This window comes from Anthonomus grandis, chromosome 3 (assembly GCF_022605725.1).
Source record: "Anthonomus grandis grandis chromosome 3, icAntGran1.3, whole genome shotgun sequence".
Taxonomy (NCBI): Eukaryota; Metazoa; Arthropoda; class Insecta; order Coleoptera; family Curculionidae; genus Anthonomus; species Anthonomus grandis.
The window spans coordinates 7770960-7790861 of record NC_065548.1 but is presented as its reverse complement, the minus strand read 5'-3'; the positions used below and the strand labels follow the sequence as shown (position 1 = coordinate 7790861).

At 33.2% G+C, this 19902-nt stretch overlaps 2 protein-coding genes across 2 annotated transcripts; one reads left to right on the top strand and one right to left on the bottom strand.

The window, feature by feature from the left end:
• Positions 1–343: 343 nt before the first annotated feature.
• LOC126734170 (uncharacterized) lies at positions 344–6414 on the bottom strand. Its single transcript, XM_050437706.1, has 4 exons — positions 5076–6414; positions 4803–5018; positions 840–1031; positions 344–782 (listed from the first exon to the last, which is right to left on the bottom strand). The coding sequence occupies exons 1-4, from the start codon at positions 5500–5502 to the stop codon at positions 577–579; spliced, it is 1041 nt and encodes a 346-aa protein (XP_050293663.1). The 5' UTR covers positions 5503–6414; the 3' UTR covers positions 344–576.
• A 3814-nt stretch (positions 6415–10228) lies between these two features.
• Positions 10229–18710, top strand: LOC126734219 (transmembrane protease serine 9-like). Its single transcript, XM_050437755.1, has 9 exons — positions 10229–10536; positions 10589–10817; positions 11033–11180; positions 11237–11446; positions 16597–16765; positions 16820–17028; positions 18143–18222; positions 18274–18352; positions 18408–18710. Exons 1-9 carry the CDS (start codon positions 10310–10312, stop codon positions 18584–18586), a joined length of 1530 nt encoding a protein of 509 aa, XP_050293712.1. The 5' UTR covers positions 10229–10309; the 3' UTR covers positions 18587–18710.
• The last annotated feature ends 1192 nt before the right edge of the window (positions 18711–19902 follow it).

Below are 19902 nucleotides of genomic sequence, written 5' to 3'. Positions count from 1 at the left end.
AAATCAATTAAAATATATTAAGAATCAAAAAAGTAAAGTAAAATTGAAAAAGAAAGAAATTATCCTAACAATAAAATAAATGTTAAAAAAATAGGTTTTTAACGGAAAATAATTTTAATTTAATTGGAATGTGTTTATTTTGCTTTATAACAATATTCGAATTCATAAAATTGCAACAAATTTAAATAAACAAAATTGATTATCTTCCATAATAGGCGCAAAGCAATAAACTTGAGTTTTAAATTAACATAAAAACCAAAAAACCACACAAATCCCAACGTTACCAAACGAGTCAAATTAACAAATTCCGCACGAAACACGCCCAAAACAAAAAAACACATAATCAATTTAAAAAGGATTTACTTTCACTTATAACATAAAAACACGTTATTTCCTAGCATCTTAACTCTTGCATGAAATCAACTTACACCATCCAATCTAGGTAAAAGTATAATTTGCGACAAAAAAACACTCTTTTTTTAAATTAGACAAGTTTCATAAATTATGAAAACAAACATTATGGCTTTCTTTAGCCCCCATCTGACTAGCAAAACACAATTTTTCTCCTATATTCACTCAATGTTCATACCCATAACGATTGCCTTTAGCTTTCGCGCCCTTTTTATGATGTTCCTTATGGTGTTTTTCGAATTTCTTTTTGCCTCCCTCCCTCGAGAACCCTTTGCTGTCGTCTTCATGGTGGCCCTTTTTCGTTGAACCCTTTTTCCCATATTTTTTCGCACTATCCCCGGACCGATGGCTGCCTCCCTTTTTATGCCCCCCTATAAATAAATGTTGTCATTTCATCTATTTAAGGGCATTTTTCAATTAATTCTTACCCTCGTTCTTTTTGTAATGCTTATGGTCGCTCCCATGCTTCTCGTGAAATCCTTCCTTATTGTAATCGTCATAGAATCTGTGTTCTCTATGATATTCGTCCCTGTGGAACTTGTTGTGGTAACCTTTGGTCTTGTGACCACGTTTGTGGCCCTTTTTCTCGCCGAATTTCGCTGCTTTATGTGATTTTTTACCTAAGAGAAAATGGGCAAATTTGACATTCATGCAGTATGCACCTGCCCCAAAAAACTATAAAAGTCTCTAGAGTCTCTAGAGTCGCTGATTACGGTCAGCGACAAATTGCATAGTAGTGGTGTGTTGTATTTTATTTGGGCAGGCATATTCTGCATATGCGTTTCGAGGTGTTGTAATTTTGCTTAAAAATTAATTAATTTTTTTTCTATTTATTAGTTAATGTCAGAATATTAATGCGCAGTCGAAGATAATCTGCACAATTGTGTTGTATTTTCTCATATTTTATTTGGACAGGGGTGTTCCGCATATCAGGCTTTAGGATGCAGTGAGGTTTAAATATGAATTATATCGTATATTTGACTGTTTTTAGGAAGTTATCGGACATTTTCATAAGCCGGATACGAACATTTTCAACGATTTTATACCTTATATAGGCAAGGCAGTCAGAGACAATTTGCACAATCGGAGTATATTGTATTATATTTTGGTATAATTCGTGATAGGATGTTCGGCAGGAAAGTTTTTCATATTTACTGAAGAAATTATCAAAAATTATAATAAACCAGATACATAACCCAATGCTAAATACAAAATAAGATTTTGTACCTTGGAAAAAGTCGACAGAGGCAATGGGCACAATCGTAGTGTGTTTTATAATGTTTTGAATGGCCAGGGATATTCTGCATGAATACTTTTTAACACGAAATATTCTTTAAAAATTAATTTATTTGCATATTTCTCTCGTCTTCTTATTCATTAATTATAATCTAGGCCGAGACGATCTGCATGATTTTTATTAAAAACCAGATTCTAAACAATCGAAAGTAGGAATCTGTATGGTCATAGAGAAAATCCGCACAATGTATGAAATTATATTTTGTTTGGCAAAGGATATTCTGCATTAAGCGTTTTTATTTTTAAGAAGAAAATCATCAAATATTATGATAAACCAGACACAAGACCCGGTACTAAGTACAAAATAGAGTTATGTACTTTTGAAAAAGCCATCACAGACAATCTGCACAATCGTGGTGTGTTATTTTATTCAGGCAAGGATTTTGAACATTTTTAAATTTGCCCTCGATAAAGCACTTACAGAGAATCCGCACAAGCGAGATGTATTGTATTTTCTTTGGGACGGAATTTTCTGCACGAAGCGTTAATATACATATGCTAAGAAAATTATGAAAAATTATGATAAACCAGATACAAAACCCAGTATTAAGTACAAAATATTATTCAGTACCATGGAAGAAACCCTCACAGACAACCTGCACAATCGCGGCTTCTTATTTTATTATTCTGCATGAAGCATTTTCATATTTGAACTATATTTTTCTAAATGAGAAAATCATCAAAAATTATGATAAACCAGACCTAAAACTCATACTTACCGACAGAGACAATCTGCACAATCGTGCAATCCATTTTCTGTCTGAATATTTTTCATCCTTAACTAGTTTTTTAAAAATTAATTAATTTGTGCATTTGTCTTTTCCTTATATCTGCATAATTCTGCATAAAACCAGACTAATCGTGGTATACTTTAACTAGGCCGGAACATTTTGCATGAAATCATTTCATCATTAAATGATACTTAAGCATATCATGAATTATTAAGAAAATAAAAATTGGCGCGGAATTTACCCCATTATTTAACATTAATTTACCCCATAAATTATAAAATGACAAAGCGTCTACATATAAACTGCATAATCTTGGAGAACGGTCCCAGACAATTTGCACATTTCTGTGGTATTCTCTTAGATTTTATTGGAAAAGGGATATTCCACATAACAGGTTTTAGCATGCAACGCATTCAATTAAAAATACGATTTTTACCTTTGGCAAAGCAGTTATAAACAAGGGTTAGTGCGCATGAAGCTTTTTTATATTTACAGAGGAAATTATCAAAAATTATGATAAACCAAACACAAAACCCGGTACTTTGTGTACCTTGAGAAAAACTGGCAGAGACAATCTGCACAATCATGGTATGCTATTTTATATTTTATTTAGGCAAGGATTTTCTGCCTAAATATTTTTTATTCCTAACTATTCTTTAAAAATTAATTAATTTGTGCGTCTTTCTTATTGAATCACGGACAATCTGCATGATTTTTATTTTAAAAAATATATTAAAAACATATTAAATGATACTTAAGTATATCATGAATTAATTGAATTAATAAGAAAATAAAAATAGTTCTAGTAATTATTATAATATTTTATTGGGCCGCAGATATTTTGCATGATACAAATTAATGTCTATACTCGAGCTTATACTATTATTATAAAATAAGACAAAGCGTCTACATACAAGCTGCATAATATTGGAGAGCGGTCTCAGACAATTTGCACAATTGTTTGGATTTTACTTGGAAATGGATATTCCGCATAACAGGTTTTAGCATGCAATGCATTAAATTGAAAATACGATGTTTTTGTGATGTATTGTATAATTGTTTTTGGGAAAGGGATATTCTGCATGAGGCGTTTTTATATTTATCGAGGAAATGATCAAAAAATATAAACCAAATACAAAGACCTATAGTAAGTACAAAATAGTTATAAGAAATCCTCACAGACAATAAGCACAATCGTCATATATATAAAATTATAAATAAATAAAGAGCCGGCAGAAACAAACAACACCGGTCATAAACCAACTAAAACCCTGTACGAAGTACAAAATAGGATTCTGTGCATTGAAAAAAGCCGACAAAGACAATCTGCACAATGATCCTATGTATTTTATATTTTATTTCGGCAATCATATTTTGAACGTTCCTATATATACACTTGATCATGTAATATACTTTGCTTGGGAGGGGATGTTCTGCATGAATCGTTTTTATATTTACCGAACAAATTATCAACGATTAGATAATCAAACATAATACAAAATTATGTTGTATAAAAAAGGGTTTTAATACAAGCAAATAAAACCCTGTACTAAGTATAAAACAGGATTTTAATACCGTGGAAAAAGCCGACAAAGACAATCTGCACAATTGCGATGTCTATTTTATATTTTATTGGGCCAATGATACGTTCCTAAGATCCTAATAATCTTTGAAACGTTCCTAGATGTACTTTCGAAAAAGCTTTAGTCACAGACAATTTGCACAATCGTGATATATTATATTATTTTTTTTGGAAAGGGATATTCTGCATGTAGGAGTACAAAACCCTCTACTAAGGACAAATTAGGATCTTATACCATGTTATTCTGCATGAATATTATTTAGCTGCTGCATGTTCAAGAAAAAAATAATTTAATTGTACGTTCTGTCGCTCGTTTCAGCAAGGACAATCTGCATAATTCTTATTTTAGCAAAAATATTAAAAACCAAATTTAAAACAGAATTTCAGATCAGATTTTAAATGATCCTTAAATTTAGGTATAATATATGAATTAATAAGAAAATCGGAATACTTATAGTGCTAATTATTATAATACTTCATTAAATCGCGGATATTTTGCATAATACAAATATATTCTTATACCTCAATTTATCTCATTAGCCCTCCTTATAGGGCATAAAGGGAAAACATGGCATAGTTACAAACTGAAAAATAACAAAACGTCTACAGACAAACTGTATAATATTGAAATAACTGAGCAGGAATATTTCACAGAAATGATGTTATGACACTGAAAAACTGGAACATTAGACCGCGTACTATACATCGAACGCCCCTGGACTTTAGTAGCTTTAAAATAAAGTCCGAGTTCTTATGATAAAATATGCATTTAAATTTATTACCTTCATGATACTTCTTATAGTGCGAGCCTTCATCGTGCTGTTTCTGCACATGTCCGCCCTTTTCCTCCTTAACAGATTTCTTATTATGATCCTCATGTTTCCCGTGATCCTCCTCACTGTGATGATGATTAGACTTGTATTCTTTCTTTTCACTCTGACCACGATCAGCTTGGTGTGAGGAATGATGATCCTGCCCCTTACCAACCGAACTAGCCGCTAAGAAACACATTTCCTACTCAATAAACAACTTTATCAGGTAACTGTACAACTTACATTCAACTGAGGAAGGCGCATAATTCCCTGTCTCTCGAGACTCAGCTACACTCTCTGGCTTCCCTTTTTCAGCTCCATTAAACCTCTTTGGAGCAGGTTCAGCTGTAAAGGCAGCACTCACAGGTGGCTGCTGCTGCTGTTTCACGAAAAACCTGCTGGGTTGCCAAATTTGGGCGTTCAATTGTGCCCCGTTGCCACTTTTCAACCCTATCGCTCTTGGGTAACTGTGTGACCCTCTGGGTTGACTAAACGCGGTATTGGGTTCGCCAAAAATCAAATTCGGTTGGCGAAGAAGCGTCGGCCTATGCTGACTTTCTGCCTCCGCGAACGGATCAAAATAATCACCCGGTTGAAAGATGTGGTGTATTTGTTCGGAAGCACTTAAAGTGAAACACACGAGGAACAAAGTGAGAATATGGAGGAACATTTTCCCTTTCGCACGTGCCTTTTATAAACCGTAATAAAACTGCACAGGATAGGAAGTGAAATGGTAAAAAATGTCGCGCAAGATTAAATAGACTTTGCCGCAGGAAGGAATGAGAGGTGCGATTTGATCTTGGTGGGCGTAGATTGAGATTAAATTGTCGCACCGGACGTGAGCTCGATTGATGAAAAAAAGTGTAAAATTACAATTTTACGTTAATTTACACTCGGTGGGACATTCGAAATAATTAAAGAAATTAATTGATAGGGAACCAGGATTATATTCTTGTTTCTGCGCTGTATGAGTGGGGAAAATATAAAAAAACCTCTTTAAATCACAAAAATATCTTGCTGTATTCATTAGGGTAATGTCTGCTTGAATTAAATGTGTAAAATCACAAAAAGACTGTGATTAAGCTTAAGGATTATTAATTGGATTTATTGGCTTTCTGCAGTATTTCATTCTTCACTTACGTCCCAGATCGCCTTGAAGTTACAGTTCTTCTTAAGTCAATATGATCACTACAAACGAGGATCATGATTTTGTAGAGATAGTCAACAATTCCTGGCTTTCAAATGGAGATTCATGAGTCAAAGTGGGTGAAAAGCCCATTTATTGCATTTCTACCACATTTCACTACGCACTTCCATCGTGGATCATCTTGAAGTAATGCTGTTCTTACGTGAATATGATCACTATAAACGAGGATCATGATTTTATAGCGATCGTCAACGATCCTGGGCTCTCAGATGGTAATTTATGTCTAATAGTGGGTAAAAAATTCGTTTTTTGCGTTTCTATTGCATTTCACTCTTCACTTATGTCCTGGATCACCTTAAAGTGTTATTATTCTGACATGAATATGTTCAGTGCAAACGAGGATCATGATTTTGTAGCGATCGTCAAGGATTCCTGGCTCTCAGATGCAGATTTGTGACTAAAAGTGGGTAAAAAGCTCATTTATTGCGTTTCTACCGCATTTTACTTCTCACTTACGTCCTAGATCATCAGTCCATCAATATGATCACTACAAACGAGGATCATGATATGGTAGAGATAGTCAACAATTCCTGACTTTCAAATGGAGATTCATGAGTAAAAGTAGGTGAAAAGCTCGTTTATTGCATTTCTACCACATTTCACTACTCACTTACATCGCAGATCGCCTTGAAGGAATGCTGCCTTTACGTGAATATGATCACTATAAACGAGCATCATGATTTTGTAGTGATCGTCAATGATTCTTGGCTCTCAGATGAAGATTTATGACCAAAAGTGGGTAAAAATCAATATCATCTATAAATCTTGTTATTTTGATAAAACGCGAATCATTGAAGTTCACAGAACAACAGATGTACGTAGTTTCTGCACTTACCCTACTGGAATGAATTTCCATTTTTTGTGGGATAGATAGGTGAAGAGAGTTTACAACTTTTTAAGGGTATTTTTGAATCACTTCCAGGCATTTGAAGTCACTTTCCAGCCACCTAAGCTTCAAAGAACTTGCAATTAATGCAACTGCATGCAAGAAGCAAGAATTGGCTTTGAAGAGGTCAAAAGTAACTGTAGGTGCCTGGAAGTAATATCTTATTCTTGCCAGAGTTATTTTCAAATCATTTACATTAATTTTACTCCTGTAAGAAGCTGAAACTGATTCAGCTGCTTTAAAATAAGAAAAAATGACGTTTAAAACTTGAAAAGTGACGTCAACTGCCTGGAAAATGTATTTAACTTGCCAGAGTAATTTTGAATCAGTTGAAGGTACTTAAAGTCCCTTTTGAATTATTTTTCTTTAATTTTAGATCTGAAAGAAGTTGAAACTGATTTGACTACCTTGAATGAGAAAAAAATTGACTTTAAAGAGCTTAAAACTAGTTTCAACTGCCTGGAAGTAATATTTAATTTTTGCCACAGTTATTTTGAATCACTTTCGGGCAATTGAGTCACTTTTGAATCATTTATATTCATTTTAGGACTGAAAATTTTGAAAATGATTCAACTGCTTTAAAAATAGAAAAATTGACTTTAAATATGGCGTCAACTCTCTGAAAAATTTATTTAATTTTTTCTAGAGTAATTTTACGTCATTTATAGGTATTTGAAGTCATTTCTAAGCGTCTTAGACTTAAAAAAATTTAAGACTGATTCAATTTCCTTGAAGGAGAAAAAATTGACTTAACAGAGCTAAAAACTGGTTTCAACTACCTAAAAGTAGCATCTAATTCTAGCCAGAGTTATTTTGAATCACTTCCAGGCAGTTGAGTTACTTTTGAATAATTTTTATTCATTTTAGGCATGAAAGAACTTGAAACTGATTCAATTGCTTTGGAGGAAGGAGAATTGACTCTAAAGACTTCAAAAGTGGCTTCCACTGCCTGGAAGGAGGAAAAATTGACTTAATAGAGTTGTAAACTGGGCTTCAACTGCCTGGAAGTAGTATTGAATTCTTGCCAGAGTCATTTTGAATCAGAAGAACTTGAAACTAGTTCAACAATCTGAAAGAAAGAAAATTTGACTTCAAAGACTTGGAAAATCTTAAACTTTAACAGTTCCAGGCAGTTGACTTATCCTTGAATCATTTATATTAATTTTACTGCTGAAAAAAGCTGAAAATGATTCAGCTGCTTTAAAATAAGAAAAAATTACTTTTAAAACTTGAAAAGTGACGTCAACTGCCTGGAAAATGTATTTAACTTGCCAGGGTAATTTTGAATCAGTTGAAGGTACTTAAAGTCCCTTTTGAATTATTTTTCTTTAATTTTAGGTCTGAAAGAAGTTGAAACTGATTTGACTGCCTTGAATGAGAAAAAAATTGACTTTAAAGAGCTTAAAACTAGTTTCGACTGCCTGGAAGTAATATTTAATTTTTGCCACAGTTATTTTGAATCACTTTCGGGCAATTGAGTCACTTTAGAATCATTTGTATTCATTTTAGGACTGAAAATTTTGAAAATGATTCAACTGCTTTAAAAATAGAAAAATTGACTTTAAATATGGCGTCAACTCCCTGAAAAATTTATTTACTTTTTTCTAGAGTAATTTTAAGTCATTTATAGGTATTTGAAGTCATTTTTAAGCGTCTTAGGCTTAAAAAATATATAACACATGTTTCAATTTCCTTGAAGGAGAAAAAATTGACTTAAAAGAGCTAAAAACTGGTTTCAACTACCTAGAATTAGCATCTAATTTTAGCCAGAGTTATTTTGAATCACTTCCAGGCAGTTGAGTTACTTTTGAATAATTTTTATTCATTTTAGGCATGAAAGAACTTGAAACTGATTCAATTGCTTTGGAGGAAGGAGAATTGACTCTAAAGACTTCAAAAGTGGCTTCCACTGCCTGGAAGGAGGAAAAATTGACTTTATAGAGTTTTAAACTGGCTTTATCTACCTAGAAAGAGTATCTAGTTCTCAGCAAAATAATTCTGAATCACTTACAAGCATTTGAAGTCACTTTTGAGTCTTTTTCAAGCGTTCCATGATTCAAAAGAACTTAAAGCTGGTGCAACTGTCTGTAAGGATAAAAAATTAACCTGAGAAAGCTCAAAACTGACTTCAACTGCCTGGAAGTAGTATTGAATTCTTGCCAGAGTCATTTTGAATCAAAAGAACTTGAAACTAGTTTAACAACAATTCCAGGTAGTTACCTTTGTTAGTTCCCAAATTACCTTTGAGTAACTTTAAAGCGTTTTAGGCTTCAGGCAGTTAAAACTGATTTAACTACTTGAAAGAAGGAACAATTGACATGAAAGAGTTGAAAACTGGATTCAAATGTCTGAGAAGTATATCTAATTCTTCCCAAAGTAATTTTGAATTAATTCCAGGCATTTGAGCTAGCTTTTGAATCATGTTTATTCATTTTGGGCCTAAACAAGCTTGAAACCGATTTAAATGTCTGGAAGGAAAAAAATTGACTTTAAAGAGTTTAAAACTGAATTCAACTGCCTGGAAAAAGTATTTAGTTCTTACCAGAATAATTTTGAATCGCTTTTAGGCATTTGAAGTCGCTTTTGAGTTATTTTCAAGCATTTTAGATCTAAAAAAACTTAAAACTGATTCAACTGCCTATCGAAATGCCAGTCAAGATTGAACTAAAATGCTGATAATTAGAATGAAACTAGCGGGAAACTATGGGTTGGACTCGATGATTAATTAACTGGATTTTGTTCTAGAAGATCCCTGTTTTATGTAAAAACAAATTAGTCATTACATTTAATTGCCAATTATTTGTGCTGTTTTATCAACAGTTTGACCGATCAAATGGAAATTGTGACCCTGCATTCTTGTCCAACAAAATGCCATCTAGCCAACCCTGTTTAGAACTATCAGGACTACATAACCTAAAATAAATGTCAAAACTTTGCCGAATTTTCCTGGCTAAAAAGAGATAATTTTCTGGGAAAATTTGACTCATCCGGAAAGCCTCATGTCTCTTTTATCGAGGAAAATCTTTTAATGCGATATGTATGCTATTTATGAAATTAGAATATCCGTCATAGATTAATTGAAATGTGACATTGATAGCTGTCATTTGCAGGTACAATGAGAGAATAAAAGATAGTTTACATATATTTTGTAAAGTTGCCTTGGTTTATTAAAAAGAATCCGCCGATCAAAACAGTAATAAAACCTAGACAGGATTAAGACTTAAGTAATAAAAACTAATTATATGGTCATCAATAAATTGCGCCATTCACATTAACGATTTAATGTAAGGATTTAGCTAATTGACCATTGTTTCGAGCGATAATGACAACATATATGATAAAATTTTTTGAAATTAATAGTTACAACGAATCATTTTAAAAAAAATGAAGTTATATGTGGCGTTGACACTTTTCTTCCCCATTTTGGGCCAAACCCTAAACTTAAGGCCGAATTTCACCAAATTAGGGCACAACAAGATCGTGGGTGGTGAAGACACCACTATAGAGGAACACCCTTACCAAGCCTCTCTCCTTTTCTTTCATATGCACATATGTGGAGGATCCATTTTGTCTACAAGGTGGATTTTGAGCGCTGCACATTGCACCACTTTGTAAGTTAAACATTCGTCCAAGAAATTGCTTTTCTAATTAGTAGGGTTTCAGGGATTTGGGTTTTAGTCATACCCCAATACGAGGACTATCAGTGCGCATGGGCAGTAACACACTGGAGTCAGGAGGTGAAGAAGTGACTGTGTTAAGGGTGTACGATCATCCGTCCTTTTTAATAAGTCAACCGAGAGGACTCGATTATGACGTCACTTTACTATATTTGGCACGAGATATCAGTTTTTCCGTAGCTGTACAGCCCGTCAGGTTGCCTGAGGAAAATGAGGTTGGTAAACATGTTTCTTTAAGCAGAATGGTTTTGTGACAACCCTTACCCCTAGAGAGTCGATTTTATTAAATCCTATTCGTTGATAAACAATGAGCGAAAGTCGCGGAAACGCTATTGTTCTCTCTTTAGCTTACTACTTTGTTATTGCAGTAGATGTTTTCCATGCCTGTATATTCTTCTGATATATTTTATATTAATTATATATTTCTTAGGTTTATTCACCCGGGACTAACGCCACAGTCACCGGCTGGGGTTTGACAAACCAGTGGGGCACAATTTTACCAGAAATCTTACAAAAAGTGGTGGTACCGATTATCAGTAACCAGGACTGCGAAACCATGTACAACACATGGTTTATTTGTATGTATATATTTTGTTTGAATGCAAGAATTCATTCTCTTCATACTTCTTTTCAGTTGATTACATAACGGACAGGATGCTCTGTGCAGGTTACCCGGAAGGACAAAAGGACGCATGCGACGGTGACTCTGGTGGGCCAATGATCGTGAATGGCACCTTGGTGGGGGCGGTGTCTTGGGGCTACGGCTGCGCCCTTGAAATGACTCCCGGGGTTTACGTTAATGTCACCACGGTCAGAGGCTGGATACGGGAAGTGTCTGGGATTTAAGAGAATTATTTTGTCAATTTGAAAAATGCGTTTAAATATATTACCATTATTTTTTTTCTTTAATTCATGTTCCATCCAGGGTTTTCTTTCAGGCAGACCAGTCACAGTAGTCAGTACTCAAAATCGTTTACTTCTAACAGGGCGTTCAAACCTTAATGAAATTTTTCCAAAAACCAATCCATCTGCCTGGAAATATAGTATCCAGATACTTTCGAACAGGATGTGCAAAATAAAGATGCGCACCATCTTGTTTGTTATATCTTGCTTCATGTATATATTCTTCGTTGAAAATTGGGCCTGTAACTTGATGGCCTACAATTTTAGGCACTTAATGAAATTGTATAGTATGTTCAGGCAATAGGACTAAATTTATGGTTTCTTCCAGGCAATTCCTTTCCCAACTTAGTCAAAGCCTTTTAAAGTAAAAATTATTACTAAAATCTGACAATTGGTTCGAACCTGAAGCGGATACCAAAGTGCTCCACGGTTGTCAGAAGGATTTAAAGATGGACCTTTTGGAAATCCTAGAAATAAATAAAGCCATTAAATCACCGGATTAGACTTGCGTTAATAAGCAAACTAAATTTGATTGCAACAACTTCTTTAATTTCTTAAGTCCTAACAATAACATTAACATTTTATTTGACTTATTAACATATTTAAAACACATTTATTTTTTATTTACATCCTGCACCACTACAGTCGGATAATTTTCTCTCACTCGCTCCCAGTACTGAGAAGAAATCTGCTATTCTGAGATTGCCCTTGTTGTACTGTTTATTAGATATTGTGCGATGTACCATTCGAGAATTATTTGCTATTGTTTATATTTTGTGAATGTGTTGAAATTAGGATTAGCATTTTAATTGTGGACAAAAGACTTTCCCTACTAACTTTTCCTATAAAAATTATGTTGTTCTTCCAGGCAGTTGGATTTCAATACATACGACGACCTTGATCTAGCTATCCCAAAAACAATGCACAAGACCTTTTCTAGAGGGCATATAATACCATTAATTTCTCAATTATACTATTCACTCATTTTAAAAATATATTTACATGCTCCATATGCTTCCAATTCCCAATTCTCGTGTTTCGTTCCAGGTATCAGTAAGAAATATCAGTGATTTGAATGGGATACAGTGTCTAATACCTCTGCTAATTCTATAAAGAGTGCGTCCATTTTATTTCCTTTATCTATATGATTTACCAGGGTGGTCCGAATCAAACGCCATTAATTTAGATACGTAATATTAAAATTTTTAGTTTAAACTTTTAAACTAAAATATCTCAAACATGGTGCTTTACATCAAAATTTTGCAGGAGCAACTGTTTTTTTCTAAATTAAACAGAGAGTCTAAAAATTAAACTTTTGTCACAAAATATCTCGTCGCTTCGCAGATTGGTGACAAGTCCACTGAAGTCCTGGCTCCAGAGTACAATCATTCCGTTAATTATTTCAGGAAGTTGGGTTTTTTTATCGGTATTTTCACACAGTTGTTGAATTTTGTCCATTTCTTCAAGGCAGCAGTTGAACTCGTTTTTAATATTTTCCTTCCAGGCTTAAACAGATGTCTCCACCAGTTTACATTAAGAAAGCAACAGGGTTTTTTTTCTTTTTTTTTTAAATAAATTAACAGGAAAGGGTGGGAAGAGTTATTCAAATAAAATATTAATTAAATTAGTTTCAGGAATGTTAACCTAAATATTAAGAGATTTATCATATTCTTTTTTGAGAGATTTTTTATCTCAAGTAATTTGAGATTATTTAGATTTATGTTGTCCTGAACTCTATGTAAAATCTTGTCATTATTTAGTAGATTCCATAATATGCTTAGCAAATAATGACTCAGGATTATTTTGTTTAATGCATCCGTCATGTTCGCTAAACCGAATTTCAATTAATCCGTTTTGTCTTTATTATTAATCAATAAGTTACCTAGTGAATTGCTCGATTAAAGCAACCTTAACATTTAAAGAAGTTAGAATTCGTTGGATTTTATAAGAAACTGCTCCATTGTATGTAAGCGAAATGAACTTATTTACTGGCTGATTACTTAATGTTGTTTGATGTGGTATGTAGAGATTTTGGGATGCATTACGTAATAGAAATCTATTTTTTATTTTGTCTACTATGAGAGGGACAGCTGGGAGAAAAATTATTAGTTTGGGCAATTTCTTTGATAGTATTCAACTCTCTATCCCTTCTTTTAGGGTTGGAGGAATCTGTAGTGTTCTATTTACATTAGAGAAAGAGTGAAAGTCTTTCTTTTATTCCTTCCAGGCACTTTATGTAATTGTATAGTAGGTTCAGGCACTGGAAGTGAATTTGTGACTTCTTCCAGACAGTTTGACACTTTTCCATTTATTCAAGACGTTTTAAAATAAAAATTATGTTGTTCTTCCAGGCAGTTGGATTTCTATACCGATGTAAATACCTTTGACGACCTTGATCTGTTTCTCCCAAAAACAGTGCAAATCAACATTCAGCTTATTTAATATAACCTTCTCTAGAGGGCAGATTATACCATTAACCTTTCCATCTTTTAAGTTTAAATAATCGGGTACTAATGTAAGCATTAAAGAACACTTTCATTTCAGTTAAAATGTACTTTATTATAAAAGAAATACAATAAAAATATATTCTTATTGACAAGCATAATCTATAAATTTATAAAGATAACAATAATTTTAAACACCTATATAAGAATAAATAAAATTTCCTAAAAGGATTTTACATTTACCTAACATAATTAGTTTAACATTGAACTCCCTAATACCCTAAGACTCACTAAGAACAGTGTCAACCACCTTTGCTAATTCTATAAAGACTGCATCGACTTTTTTTTCTTTATCTACATTATTTTATAGTTGTTTCCTTTTGCATAAAATTGTGATTGTAACTTCCATTTTCCTTCCAAGCAGTTGACGTTCTTTTCTCATTGATTTAAGACGTTTAAAGTCAAGCAGTTAAACTAGTTTTTTGACCTTTCCAGGTATTAAATATGATCACGTCAAATCTCTTCCAGGCAATTGAAGTAATTTTCATTTTCCTCCTATGCATTGATTTTAAATATCATTTTTCTTCCAGGCAACTGAAGTCCTGACTCCAGAGTACAATCATTCCGTTAATTATTTCAGGAGTTCTGTTTTTTTATCGGTATTTTCAGACAGTTGATGAATTTTGTCCATTTCTTCAAGGCAGCAGTTGAACTCGTTTTTAGTATTTTCAGGCATTAAAAGTCTGACTTTAGAGTGAAAGTCTTTTTTTTATTCCTCCCAGACAGTTCTGATACTTTTTCCATTTATTCAAGACCTTCAGAAAATTACGTTATTTTTCCAGGCGTTGTATTTCTATACAAACATAAGTGTCCTTGACGACCTTGATCTATCTATCCCGAAAACAGTGCAAAGCAATATCCTGCTTGTTTAATATGTCCTTCTCTAGAACTTATTTAAAAAAAATATTTACCTACATTTCTAATTGCCAATTCTCGTGCTTCGTTCCAGGAATCAGCAGAAAATATTAATGCTGTATCAACAGCAAATACCTTTTCATTTTTCAAGTTCAAATAACTGGATATTAATGTAAGCATTGAAAAAAACTTGAAAAACTCTCCCCAATATAGATCCTTGAGGTGGCCCTGTTTTTATTATTCTTGATTCACTTATACAATTTCCTATTTAAGCATATTGAACCCTTTCGCTTAGATAATTCTCAAAGACATGTAACACTGAACTCCTAACACCATAAGTCTATATCACAAAGTCAAATTCCTTCTATAAAGACTACATCGACTTTTTTCCTTTATCTAGACGATTATATAGTTGTTGCTTTTTGCATAAAACTATGATTGTAATTTCCATTTTCCTATTAGGCATCAATTTTAACTTTGATTTCTCTTCCAGGCAGTTCCTTCATGTCTTCATTCTTTCGGTTATTTCAGGAGGTTCTTCAGCTTCTTCGCCTATTTGTTCAATCTGGTTTCTGTTTTCCTTTTCGGATATAATAGTATAGTTGTTCAAAGTAGGTTTTTCATTGGAGTTCATCAGTTTGCAGCGTCTGTGTATATTTTACGATTTTCAGGTTCTTTCTTTTTAGCCTTCCTTTGTGCTTGGAGGTAAACCTTTACAAGAAGTCTAGTTTTATGGTTCTGATTTCTGTGTTGACTCTGTTTATTATTTGGATGTACTGGTTCTTGATTTTCGGTGTTACTTCTATATCTTATAGCTTCACTTCTGACGTATACCACTGTTTATTAACTCTTTAACCACCTTCCTTAGAGCTAGCGCCTCGATAGCTGCATTAATGATATTCACTTTTATCTTCTCCAAGCACCTTTGGGTACCGTCTTGTCATATAATGAAAGTCGTTTCAATTTTCTTGATTTAAGCGAACTAGTTCTTTTGTTGTTGGGTCTCTAATGCCTTTAAAGTTTAGTTTAGTTTTCTGAAAAACTATGTTTTTTTTTGCAGGCAGTTAAGTCCTGACTTCAGAGTAAAATTATTCTGTTAATTCTTTTAGGAAGTGCTGTATTTTTAGATTGGTATTTACAGATAGTTGAAGAATTTTGTATATATTTCTTCCGATAGCGGTTGAACTCATTTATCCCAGAAATTTAGACTCAAAATTATGTTGTTTCTTCCAAGCAGTAGTTAAAGTTATTCCCATATTTCTTTCAGGCAATTATTACACTTCCAGGTAATGTAAATCATTTTAATGCCTCTCTTAGTAAGTTTAAAATGAGAATCAGCTTTTGACGTATAAATGACCGGTTCCAAAAAAATTACACATGGAGGTCATCTCAATAAAAATGGAAATATAAGTTTAGGTCTGATGTGACACACCTTAAATAAAAAAACAATTTCTCATCGTGTTTTTTTTTTCAATTACATATATTCAATAGATCATTTAATAATATCCCATTTTTCATATATACCGATTACGGTAATGATTCTTTTATAATAAGCACTTCCGAGGATACAATAATTTTAATAATGGCAGGTACGATTACTTTATTCGCAACTAATGCAGGAAGTTTAGAAAATATGTTAAAATGAGATGGATTATAATAGTGGTTTTATTAACGCGTTTTGGTAAAGAGTAAGTTTTTTTTCTAAATAAATTATAAAATGTCAGTTTTTTAGCATCGTTCTGTACCCCAATAAGCCCCAGCCTAAAAATAGTGGGTGGAACACAAGTCACAATAGAAAACTACCCTTATCAACTGTCAATGCAGTACCAGGGAAGACATATTTGTGGGGCGGCAATTTTAAATCCAAAATATGTTCTTACGGCTGCGCATTGTACACATCAGTAAGTAAATCAACTGAAATTTTTGTATTGTTACAAATAAAATCTTTCATGCAGAATATCCGTGTCCGGAGTGACATTTCGTGCGGGCTCCACCGACCGCTCCCAGGGTGGTCAACTAGTAAAAGCAAAATCCATCCAAGAACATCCAAAATTTAATGTTGACACCGTTGACTATGACGTGGCTGTGGTGGAAATCACCCCCAAGTTGGTTTTTAAGGAGAAAATCAAAAATATCGCTTTGGGGGTAAGGGAACCCCCTGAAGGTATTAGGGCTGGATATATAAATGTGGTGTAGGTTGGTTATCGGAAAAATTTTGGAAAAAAAGAAGTATTTTCGTCCAATTGTGATATTTGCTTTGCCAGTAACATGTTGTGGAAAACAAGCAAAAGTTATCAATAGTGATAATAAAATAATTTATTGTGATCCGCGTTATGAACGTATTTATCAACGACGTTATGGATGAAAAAAAAGTAAAATGTTTCATACTTATAATAGTTCAGAAATCAAGAAGTCTACCAACTTGACCAACTTCATGTCTGATGACTTCGATAACCAAAAACAAGCAGACAATCAGACCTAAGAGAAGTAAAACTACTCAGAGAAGATTAATGAAAGTGGACAGTTGTTATTTGTTGTCTTTACTGTTGTTACTCAGCATATTAATAATTTAAAAGAATAAACTCCTATAAAGCCAATGTAATAACGGTGGCTTAGGATTTTTTTACGCTGAATGATTAAAATGCAAATAACTTAAAAACTGATAGAGTTACATGAAATAAACAAGAGTACCTTTTTTATTCAAAATTGAACTGCTTTGCCTAAGTAACAGGGTGTAGGTAACTAACGCCCTGTATAAATAATGCTAAATTCACCACAAAATTCGTAATTTTTATGTCAAAACACATAAATTCGCCAATTTTCAAGACGATACTGCTTAAAATCACAAAATTATTAAGAAATTTCAAATTAAAATTCCAACTTTAAATACCCTGTATCTCGTAAACCTGCAACATTTGTATGTTAAGACATGTTAAACTCAATCGCCATATTTTGGTGATTAGTATCTCCAGTTCAGAGATTGCCCATTCTTAATGAATCACCCCGTATAGAATGTTGGTGTAGTTGGTGGTTACATTTGAGGTTAGTTAGCGTTTAGTGGTATAAGTGGAATGGGATAGTAGCTCTTAATGATCAAGTCTGTGTTAAGTACTTAGTACAATTTGGTGTGCAATTTTGAACATTCTTTTCTCTAATTGGCCTAAGTGCTACATAGAGAAAGAGGTATTTGTGATGCCAGACCGTGTCACGGTTAAGAATTACTGTATATGTTTTAAATTGAAATAAAAAGACATTATTATTTGATGTTGGTTTTGCAGGTGCAACAGTAAAAGCAAGCGGATGGGGTACCCAAAGGGAAAGTAGTAAAAGGAGCCCAACAGAGCTTAGGGCTGTAGAGGTACAGTTTAAGAAACTATTGATTGTTTGAAAGTACTTGATGAAGTTTTAGGTGCCGATTGTTAGTAGAGCGAGCTGCAAAAGGGCTTATCGGAGACAAGCCGAGATTACTGAAAGGATGATCTGCGCAGGTACCCAATTGGGCATTAATTGATTGAATCATTTTATTTCTTTTAACTGTTTAAGGTGTTTTCCTTAAGGATTCTTGTCAAGGAGACTCGGGGGGTCCTTTAGCGTATCAAGGGAAACTTATAGGAATCGTTTCCTGGGGGTTTGGATGTGGACGTCTCAAATACCCGGGGGTTTATACCAACGTTAACGACAAGGAAATTCGGAGTTTTATTAAAAGGACTGCTGGCGTTTAAATAAAGGGTGTGACATACGCGATTTAGTCCTCAATAAAGTGCCGTTTCGAGATTTCAAAAATACTTTTGTTGCGAGAAAAAACAAAATGTATGCAAAGTTTGTTAAATATATATTTTTATTTAATTTTTTGTGTTTTAAGAACCCCAAAAATATAATTTGGGGCCCTTACTTTTCCTGTGTTTCATAAACGCGATAACTGACAGCCTCTCAGACTCTGTAAGACATCTGTTTGCGGATGACTTCAAGCTCTGCAGGACCATCAGGTCACAGACAGCTGTGATGCTCTCCAAAGATATTGATAATGTGTGTAAGTTAATGCCAACAAAATGTTCCTAAATATAAATAAATGTGAAGCCATTATATTTACAAGAAAAACAAACCCAATCTTATATTCATATAATGTCAATAAATCTTATCAGATGACAAGAAAAAATGAGGTAAAAGACTCGGGTGTCATTTTTCAATAAAATATTAAATTCAACAACCACTTTCTTTACTAAAGGCACTTGGTTTTGTTTGTAGAAACAGCAAGGGCTTTCAGCTTTACACCATAGTTAAACTATGTAATGCACTAGTGAGACCACATCTTGAATATGCCTGACAAATATAGATCAAATTGAAAGGCGCTTTTTAAGGTATTTGTATTTAATCGAAAATCCATTATCCATTTATGATCTCTTACAATTCGATGCTTGCTAGTTTTCATATTCAGTCACTTTTTAAAGTTTTTGTACTATATAGTAATTGTTTTAAAATTTAATGATAGTTGTTTAATAAATTATATGTATTGATTTTAACGTGCCAAAGAGTAGACTTGGAATACAAAACTATCGAAAAATATTTTACGCTAGTTTTAGAAATGTCTGTGAGTAATCAAGTTCTTAGTGAGTTACATGTAGATATTTTGAATGCTGCTCTAAAAGAAATTAAGTTTTTAATACTTTTATTTGTTTTTTCATATATTTGATGTGGTTTGGTGGTTGGTTTGTCTTTGTAATTTGATATTTGTTTTCTCTTTTTTTTTGGGTATAAATTTTAAGAGATTAACGTTTGGATGACTCTGATTGAAGGGGTGGAAAGGAGGTTTCCGAATTGTATGTTTTACAGGAAATTTGAGGAGGTTGCGATAATGAACACTTATTGTCGGTATTTGACAGGCTCTCTTTGAGTAAGAGCAGAATTAAGATATTCTTGTTAACTATTTATAAAAATTGAAAAACAATATTGATTGTTCTGACATTCTTCATCATGTCCGCTTTGCCATTAACAGATTCAATTCTCGTAATTCCAGAATGTTTTACTATTAGCATATCCA

Bases quoted from the DNA above. Each gene is read 5' to 3' on its own strand.
- LOC126734170 (XM_050437706.1), bottom strand. From the start codon at position 5,502: ATGTTCCTCCATATTCTCACTTTGTTCCTCGTGTGTTTCACTTTAAGT. The intron at 5,019-5,075 runs GTAAGTTGTACA...TGTGTTTCTTAG, and splicing joins TGCGCCTTCCTCAGTTGAAT to CGGCTAGTTCGGTTGGTAAG. The intron at 783-839 runs GTAAGAATTAAT...ATTTATTTATAG, and splicing joins GCATTACAAAAAGAACGAGG to GGGGGCATAAAAAGGGAGGC.
- LOC126734219 (XM_050437755.1), top strand. From the start codon at position 10,310: ATGAAGTTATATGTGGCGTTGACACTTTTCTTCCCCATTTTGGGCCAA. The intron at 10,537-10,588 runs GTAAGTTAAACA...GTAGGGTTTCAG, and splicing joins GCTGCACATTGCACCACTTT to GGATTTGGGTTTTAGTCATA. The intron at 18,223-18,273 runs GTACAGTTTAAG...ATGAAGTTTTAG, and splicing joins CAGAGCTTAGGGCTGTAGAG to GTGCCGATTGTTAGTAGAGC.